The sequence below is a fragment of the Rhipicephalus sanguineus genome, chromosome 10 (genome assembly GCF_013339695.2).
Source record: "Rhipicephalus sanguineus isolate Rsan-2018 chromosome 10, BIME_Rsan_1.4, whole genome shotgun sequence".
Taxonomy (NCBI): Eukaryota; Metazoa; Arthropoda; class Arachnida; order Ixodida; family Ixodidae; genus Rhipicephalus; species Rhipicephalus sanguineus.
In genome coordinates, this window is record NC_051185.1 from 119721917 (window position 1) to 119731501 (window position 9585).

The 9585-nt window shown below is 46.7% G+C and overlaps 1 protein-coding gene across 1 annotated transcript; it reads left to right on the top strand.

Annotated features, from left to right (window-relative positions):
• The first annotated feature begins 2760 nt into the window (after nt 1–2760).
• LOC119372221 (uncharacterized) lies at nt 2761–3306 on the top strand. Its single transcript, XM_037642702.2, has one exon. It carries the CDS (start codon nt 2761–2763, stop codon nt 3304–3306), a length of 546 nt encoding a protein of 181 aa, XP_037498630.2.
• The last annotated feature ends 6279 nt before the right edge of the window (nt 3307–9585 follow it).

A 9585-nucleotide genomic window follows, 5' to 3' on the forward strand; every position in this document is an offset into this window, starting at 1 on the left:
GCTTCCAGCGCTTTCGTCAGGACGAGAGAAGGAAGAAAGCAATTGCAGCGTGCGACAAATCTTTGTAACTCCGCTCGTACTGGACGGATTCTAAAGAATCTTGCGGTGGTCGATTCGTGAGGAAATAAGCTCCTTTATTGAAGCCATTCCATGGCTACTTGGAAAGATGTTGCAGGGCCCCTTTAAAAAGTATTTTAATTGAGTTTTGAAGTTCGTGAAAGTGCCAAATCGGAATAGAAGTAAAAGGCGATGATGTCATCGAGCGGGGCCGTTTTGTTCTGGCCGGGTTACCGGAGGCGTGTACGAGACGGACAACGTTGGCAGCGACACCTGATGATGCATAGCCTAACCAGAGACCTACAAAATAACCTTGCAGCGACTCACCCGATTACTGACTCTGTGTAAATCATTAGCATTGAGATAATTAGCAACTCACAGTGTTCTCACTGCTTTTTTTTCGACAACAACAGCAACGAGACGGACAAAACAGAAAAAAAATTATTGTAGTTGGACAAAACGCCACAAGAAGTCGTTACGGGCTCCACAGCTGCTGCTACTGCTGCAGCCGTCAAGAGCTCCGGTAACCAGGTGTCTGCAAACGTTATGAAGTCCACAGACAAACTAAAGCTCTCTACTGCAGGGATCGTATTGCGTAGTGGACAGATAACTGCTTCGGCCCTCCGGCGTGCGTACGTGAGATTGGTATGCCTTGAGAACGCGGCATTGCCCGATATAAATACGAGTCAGTAAAGCGGACATCACGTTTCTTGCATGTTACGCATAAACGCTGTTACAGAGCGCCAATGTTTTGATTTTACTGCTTCCTTTGTCACTTCTCAACATGCTACTTTACAAATGATCGAAGCGAAAATGTTTCAGCACGGCTAGTAATGCTTCGGCAGCTCCAAGCGTCACGGAAAACGTAGCCTCGGTTGGACGACGACGACAAGAACAAAATCGCAGTTAACGGCGGGATTCGCGAACCGAATCGAGCTTTTCTGACTGATTTTTACACTCCTCCAAGCTCTTTCGTTCATCGCCCCACTAGATATGTAAGCAACGTAGTTTGACGATCGAGGAAACAAGCGCTCACAATGCTCAACACAGCAGACGAAACAGCAGCGCTGACAAAATGGCAGAAGCTGGCCAGTGACGATAGGTGAAAATCACAAGAAAAAAAAGACATAAAAGGGCATTAGGGAGAGTTAATGTAAGTACATGCGAAAAGCAACAGAAAAACACACAAAATACAGCCCAGTCACATAACACTGTAGTTGAAAATGTAATCACACGAACACCGCATATCCTATAAATATTACTACACAACGTCCAATCACGTAACATCACTGAAATTGGCAAAGTCCAGTCATAGAGACAGAATGAGTTCGCACATGACGCTACACATAACGCGACAGGTCAGGTCAAATTATATGCATAAAATCAGTCTAAAAAGGTGTTCTCAATAATTTCCAAGTATGCCACTCCCTTCTAGGCACTATAGTTATGCTAATAGCGCACGTTTTTGCTAGGCGCGTGTTGGCCATGGGATTTTTCTGAGGCTGAAGGGCCTACGGTACCGTGCCAATAAATCTCGTTATCTATTGTCTTTTGTCATGATCCCGAGGGCATTCTAACAAAAGACGTTGTACATCTTCATCTGCGTGCCCTCATCTGCATTCTGGTCTGTATGCTAGTGAAAATTTGTGTAAAAAGTGTTTTGTGTACGCGGAACCCAGTCGGAGGTGGTGCACCAGCGTTTCAAAGGCCCTGCTTGTATTTAACGTTAAAGTGATCCGGATATCAAGGGCAGGATCGATGCAAAATAGTTCTGAATGTCTTGAATTTCCATCAAACTACATCCCGCTACAACCATGAGACATCTGTTGGAGTATGTGCCGTAATTCGCCTTGCGTTACAAGTATAGTCCCGATGTATCATTTGAGGAGCTGGCTCGACAGGTTCTTAAGCTGGGGCAAATTTCCGCGCCGTAAGCGTAACCTTAGTTCCAGAGGTGACTGCTATAGGCGCAGCTCGCGCGAAAAAGAAGTCTTCTTCCTCTTGTTCTTCGAGCGCCTTGATGATGACATTAACACGTTCGGCCACAGCTGCAAGGTCTGCGACCGCGTTTGGTTCGACAACAACCTGACCACGATCGCCACTATAACAACGTGTGACGTCTTTATATGACAGTAGAGGAATTTTACGGAGCATTCACGGTTTACCCGATAATCCCCGAGCCAGCTCCTCAATCATCATTCACTTCGAGGATATGGCGTGATTTTTTTTTCCTATGCACTTGTCCGGCTGCTTCATACACTGTAACATTGCTAGGGATATTGCAGTGATCAGGTATCCACTGGAATAATATTAAGTGGTTTTGTTCGCTTGCTTTTGCAACTTCCTTCAATGTTTCGTAAATGAAAGTGGTATTTTTCGAATTGACGTCATTATTGAGTGACGACAAAGCTGCCTGAGATTCCGACAGGATGACTCATTTACTTACTTGTGTTAATGAAATAATGTATCGTAACACAGGCCGTATCGTAAATAATTCTGCTGCAATTGACGATGTCACGTAGACAATTTAAATGTCCTGATTTTGTCCCATTCTGTAATAACAAACACGGCTGTAGATGAATTTGTTTGACAAGAACCATAGGCAAGTAAAGTTCTATTCGCTGTCTCTATTACAAAGCTTTCTTTTAACTTGGGCACCCTTGTTCGCTGATCGTTGTTTTCCCACTGAGCGCAGGCCTCATGATGGCGACCAGCACGCCAATCGAGTCGTCCCGCATCGCACCCTACATCAACGTGAGCGCGACTCCCCCACCGCCGGCGCCGCCACAAGCACCGAGGCATCCGTCGGAGCGGCTCTTCCTGCCGCCGCATTCCACCGCCGCCACAGTTGCCGTCAGCGGGGCGGCGGGTGCCAGAGGAGGTGGCGGAACGGCAGCCGCTGCCGCAGCCGCCGCTGCAGCGGCGGCAACCTTTCTTCCCTACGCCGCCGACCCTACGGGACTGCTCGCCGCCGCTCACCACTACTCGGCCGTTGCCGCAGCGGCGGCGGCGGCCGTGGCGTCGGGCCACGCGCCGCCACCCGTACCGCCGCCGTCCGTGCCTCCCCCGCCCTCCTCAGCCGCAGCGGCAGCCGCTGCGGCGAGCCTGCTATTCTACCCGGCGCACATGCCGTTTCCCGGCGGATTGACCACTGCGCTCATGGCTGCCGAGAGACTCACCACCAAGAACTCGAGCATCGCCGACTTGCGACTGAAGGCTCAGAAACACGCCGCAGCTCTGGGCCTGTGACGCAGGCTGGCATCGCCGCCGCTGCAGCCGTTGGACCCGCTCCGCTGCCGCCACCGGAGGCGCAAGCCGTGAATGACGTTAGCCCTAACGGGGATGTCATCGTTGAAGGCGTCGACGACGACACAGAGGTCGTTCCGTGCAGAACTCACGTAGTGCTTTGAAAAAGGAACACCCCACAAACACTAAAGAAAGAAAGCATCGGAAAGCACTGCCTGCTTGCGCTTTTAGTGATGTGAAGTGACAGGGAACAGAACCTTTTTGGTGGGAACAAAACATTACACGCGCCCGGTGTTAGTGCTCTCGCGTTCACATGAACCAATCAAGCCTAACGTTGAGCGCCTTGCGCTTCCAACTGAAACCATTCTGTGCGGCAAGGACTGTACAGCTTTTGACGGCCTGTAATAGGACTGTTTCGCTTATGCGCTGGAAATCTCTATGAAGCGCAATAGGTCACTTCCTGCGCAGCAGGAAAGCTATACGACACACTGAGTTTCCTTTCAAGGAGCACACCTATATGGTTCGTCTAGCAATTTCGCTGTGCAGCTAGTGCAACTTGTTTCTTGTTGAGACGGCCGGGTTACAGTGTCCGATAGTCGAAAGGTTGTCAGAAATTCCACGTTTATGAGAGGTCGTGGCTGAAGAAATTGTAAAAATAGTTAATTTCTCATGTTCTAAGTAAAAATAAAGTACAATTCGTTATGAGGCACGTCATAGTAGGAGACCTCCAGAATAATCTTAACCGCCTAAGATTCTTCAACGTGCACTAGCTTCGATTTAAGTACACGTGTGTTTTTGCCCTGTCCCTCTCACTAAAAGGCGGCAGCCGTGGCGGGGAATCGAACGCTCTTCCTCGAGCTTGCAAGTGCCACACCGCAAACACTAAGCTACCATCGGAGAGCGTAAAATGGTAATTGCAAAAAAAAAAAAAATCATATATATAACTGCTAAACCTGAGCGTTAACAAAGAGCGAGCCTTCCCGGTAGCTTGTGGTCAAACATGTGAACAGATGCTTTAAGGCAGCGAATCATTTAGTAAGATTAGTTTCACAGTCTTCTACTTTGCCTTAGCAGGTTATTTCTGGCACGTATGTAGGGTCCTCTGCGAGCGCCAACATGCCAGTTACACCGCTCGTTCACGCTTTAATGCGTACAAGCATTACTTAATTGAAAATTTTTCGTTATGCGTGCCGTTAAAGAAAACGAAAAGAAAACACTAGTAGATACCATCGAAGCAATTTTGAACTCTATATATTTACAGAATGCATTTGAAAAGGTACAGGTTAAGATTCGTCAATTTAGCCACCACATGTTGCTAGTAGACCAGAAAAATATGTGCTTCATAGGGAGCTGCCTTCCAAAGCGAGTGAAATATTAATCGCCGGCGTGCCAAATCTCAGCAATGGCGGTTTACTTTTTATGAGAGCGAAGACATATTCTTTACAGCAACGCCGAACAAAAGCGCACTTCTCGGTACACTCTTAAAAAAAGAGAGTCAAAAGGGAGTCACGTCTGCTTGACTCTCTTGTGGCAGCCGATGACCACCTTTTTTTCTAAGGGGAGTCACAATGCTCTGGTCGACGCTCCTGAATGAAATAGATGACTCCCTTGCTCCAAGGGAGTCAGTGCTGGTTCTGCATATACAGGTGGGTTTTTTTAAAAAGAAAGCTTCACTGGCTCCGACCAAGATACAGTTCGCTGCTTTGGCTTGTGGTATACCGAAAAATTTTGGTTGAGAATATATAACATGGATTCGTAAAATGTGGAATTACGCACGTATTGTGTTATGCTTCAGTTACGATATTGCTGAAACGGCGCTTCGAAAACGTCTACAAGTAACAGGGTTCTTAAAAAATCTTGCCCCCAAGCGAAACATTCAGAGTTATGACACGTTAACAATGGCAGCGCTGACAAATTTGCGAATCTTCGCACGTTTGCAAGCGAGGTTTGTAGATTCCTACGACAGCATGCATGGCAGAAAACATACATTTATTAGGAAATGGACGTGCATGGTGTTGAACGCACTGGCGATCGGGAACACATCTAACTCGACGGCCGTAAAAACATGTGCCGCAAAGCTGGCATGATAACCGCGCAGACCGGTTATCAAGGCGACGCTTTACCGCGTCTCCTAAAGAGCGACATACTACCAGAATTATAGCTCGCGTGGTCATCATTTCTGCCCGCCACAGCTAAACTATATCTTCACGATAATCCGCGCGGGCCACCAAATCGCTCAGCAAACGTTGAGCACAGCTAGGCACGCACACACGGCCTCACCGCACTCTTCCCTAGCCCCTAGAGCAGGGGATGCACGTTCACCTGCGCCCCCTCCCACCGTACAGCCTTACAGACACACACAGGGCACGCTTCGCCCTCCTCCACCCTGATATTATTCAATAGAGCTTTAACTATGCATGGATGTGTGTCTATAGCACAAAAACAAAAAACCGAAACCCGTTTAGGCGTTCGTGGAGGCTACTTTAATCCAAAGCCGAAGCCATCAATACGAGACAGCCATTTGGCCTGGCGTCGTGAGACGGCATTGTTTCGTGATCCGTCTCGTTGTGGTCGTTCTTTAGTCCGCCAGAATAATCTGTGTCGTCAGGCGTGATTGCAAGTGATTGTTTTGCGTGACTTTCTTCGTGCTATGCATTCGTGGCGTAGTATCGTATCGTCGGCTCGCTCTTGCCGTGTCTGGCTGATCGTTTTGCGTGACTTTCCTTCCGTGCTATGCATTCGTGGCGTAGTATCGTGTCGTCGGCTCACGCTTGCCGTGACTGGCTGAAGCAGTGTCACTCAGTGTTTGGGAAAAGCAGCCTCCGGACGGAGAAGTCCCTGCAGTAAGCTTCGTTTCGTCGTGAACTTGCCTGAGCAAGATGGCAGCGCATGACGGATCCCAGTGGCACCGACAGACGAAGCCTGTGGACGACGCTCCTACGGTCGTTATAGATTTCAGGTGAGTTCTGCCGGCTTCTGCCTACAACTCTTTTATTCGCTTCACACGTAGCTTTGCCACTTGTCTTTCTGATGTTCCAGTTGCACGGATTTTGCTATCGTGTTTCAATGGCTTGGCAACGACGAAAACCGCACTGGACTATCCAGTAGCGGGTAAAACGGAGTGGTGCGCGCCAATATCGTGTTTCCTTATTCCATACATGCCAGAAAAACATGAAATTGCGAGTTGAAATCTCGGTTGCAAGTCGAGTGTGGTGACACGTAGAGCAACGTTGCACCGATATATATTTGAAGGGTAAGTAAGATCAGCTGATCAAAATCAATCTAATGCACCCGGCCCGAACATGCCTGATATCCAGATCATGATTTTGGCTCGTGAAACTCTAGAATTTAGTGTTTCTTTCCTTTGCTACCCAGACGTTGAAACACGTTTAATACGTATTTATTCGCTGCATATTCGAACTTCTCGCCGTGTTTGCTTGTTTGTGTGTTGTTTGTGTGTGTGTGTGTGTGTGTGTGCGTGCGCGTGCGCGCGCGTGCGTCCGTGCGTGCGTGCGTGCGTAACTGCTATAAAACTTTGATGCAATAGCTTTTGTAGCACGGTTTCATTTAATTGAAACAGTGGTGACTTGATCTTATGATGCTAAAAATATCATGCAACAAAGGTAAATGTGAGTTCACTTCAAAGTTGTAGTTTTTTTTTTTTTTTTCCACAAACTGCATACGAGCATAACCTCATCCTCCTGTGATACTTGCTTTGTCTAATGTGGTGTGGTGCTAGTACCTAATAGTAAACACAACACCGGCTAGTAATAATGGCAGTAAACATACTGCTCAAACGCTGTGTTTCGTGGATATTGGATGCCTTTGTTATACCAGCCGTGGTTCAGTTCGTTATTATTTTCAACACAAAGATACAGTCTACAGTGATGTTGTGGGCAGTGGACAAAAATCCCTTAAAATGGACTTGGAAGCGTTACGCTGCGAAGCCCAAGGACGCGGGTTCTATTCCTGACCCCGGCAGCTGCATTTAGAAGGGGGCGAGATACAGAAACTCCCATGCCCTCTGATTTGTGCACGTTGAAGAACTCCAGGTAGTTGAAATTAATCCGTGATCTCCCACTATGTAGCACCGCTTAATCGCATTGTGCTTTTCGCTCATAAATCTCTAGCAATTATTGCTTCGTCATTATACCTCGAAACACTCGCTGTATCCTATTTGAATTCTATTCGCCATAGTCTGCAATGAATATTTAGCACTTTTACAGCAGGGTACCTCATTTGACATTCTTTTACAATGCACCTTAATTGTCCCAATTTCGTGCCATAATCAGCTGTTGTTTTTAATATGTATATAAGTCACTTCAGCACTGTTCCTTTTTGTTTGACCGCTTCTCATCACCTCGATTGTTTGAGGTTTGAGGTGATGTTTGTGCTGCACAGTTTGCCCGAGTTTGCTCCCAACCCTCTATACTGGTCAACGCTGGCTGGTGGGTTGTCCTTCCAGACAAACGGAAAAACGAGACCTTTGCCTGTTGATATAGATCTGAAGAAAAAATGGCACATTAGGCCTTTAGAATAGCTGCACCTTCGTGCAGCTGTTCTGAAGCCAGGCACTAGAAGGGCACGCTCACAATGATGCGACAGAAAGAAGGCAGTGAAGGCAAGCCTAGTCTTGTCGTACATTCGCCATATTTCGTGTAGCTGTATACACATTTTGCCGTTTTCTTCGTTAAACTAATAATAACATTTGGCGTTTAACATCCCAAAACCACGATATGATTGAGAGACGCCGTAGTAGAGGGCTCTGGAAATTTCGACTACCTGGGGTTCTTTAACGTGCAGCTAAATCTAAGTACACGGGCCTCAAACATTTTCGCCTCCAACGAAAATGCAGCCGCCGAGGCCGGGACTCGATCCCGCGACCTACAGGTCTTCGTTAAATACTGCTAGTCTAGTGGTTATGGTGCTCTACTGCTGACCCGCAGGTTGCCGCCGCGGCCAGGCGGGATCGAATCCTGGCCGCCGCGGCCGCATTTTCGACCCGTGTGGAGGCGAAAATAAACGTCCCAAAACCATCATTGCTTCGTGTGGTTCGTCGACCACCTGGGGTTCTTTTACGTGATGACATTTTCGCCTCATCGTGCAGTTAAAGAACTCCAGGTGGTCGAAACTTCCGAAGCCCTCCACTACGGCGTCTCTCATAATCTTATCGTGGTTTTGGGACGTCAAACCCCAACAATTATTATTATTATTAAAATACTGCTGCCATGCTATACAGGGTGATTTTTTTTTCAGACAGTACATATCTTTTATAAAAAAACTCTATGACAGTCACGCTCCAGTAGTACTCTAGTTCGAGGCGGAAATATTCTGCCGCAACAAAAAATGCGTTGACGGGACTAATTAACAAAAACCCGTTAACTAATTTTTATTTATTGACTTGAGGGCAGTTGTTTATATTAGAAATTTGTAGTGCGTGCCGCTTTATGGTATACCCATTTTTCAGAAATCATGAAAGTTTTACGTAACTCGAGATATTTATTGTGAAATTTTAAGGGCTAAATCAAAACTGATCGTGTCCGGCACACAGAAAACGCGGTTTTCTGTTACGTCAGACCGGAGCTGCCCGCGACAAGGGAGTGACGAAATTTGAATGAAGGCGCGTCGTGGTCGTACCTTTTCGTGAAAACTGGCAAGTCATCTAACTTGCGTCAGCGGATCGCCTTACCTTTGCATGTGGCGTTTGGTGCTCATTTGTTTCTTTCGAGATGCGCGCATCCGAAACGGCAGTAATATCAACCTTTTCTTTCTATGTTTACAGATAAGTACCACACATCGCACCCAAATAATAAGCTGTTTACTTGTGTATTTCTGAATGCTTGCAGATTTTCCTGATCACATTCTGCTTCGGCCCACCTTCATTAAACTATCATCACCTTCTTTTCACGTGTAGCTCCGAGCTTACGTAACAGAGAAGCGACGTTTCCTGCACGTCAGGCGCTATCAGTTTCGATTTCGTCCTTGAAATTCAAGGATGAATATCACGAATTACGTGTAACTTTCGCGATTAAAAAAAATGTGTATGCCATAAATTGGCACGCGATACAACTTTCTAATATAAACAACTACCTCCAGGTCAGGAATTAAAAGTTAATTAATGAGTTTTGTTAATTAATCTCTTCATTGCCATTTTAGTTGCAGCAAACTATTTCCTTCTTGACATAGAGTGTGTGCGCGAAAACATCTTGAGCGTGACTATTATACAATTTTGATAAGAAATATGCGTTCTCTAAAAAAACATCCTTCTAATTGTACGGAGGT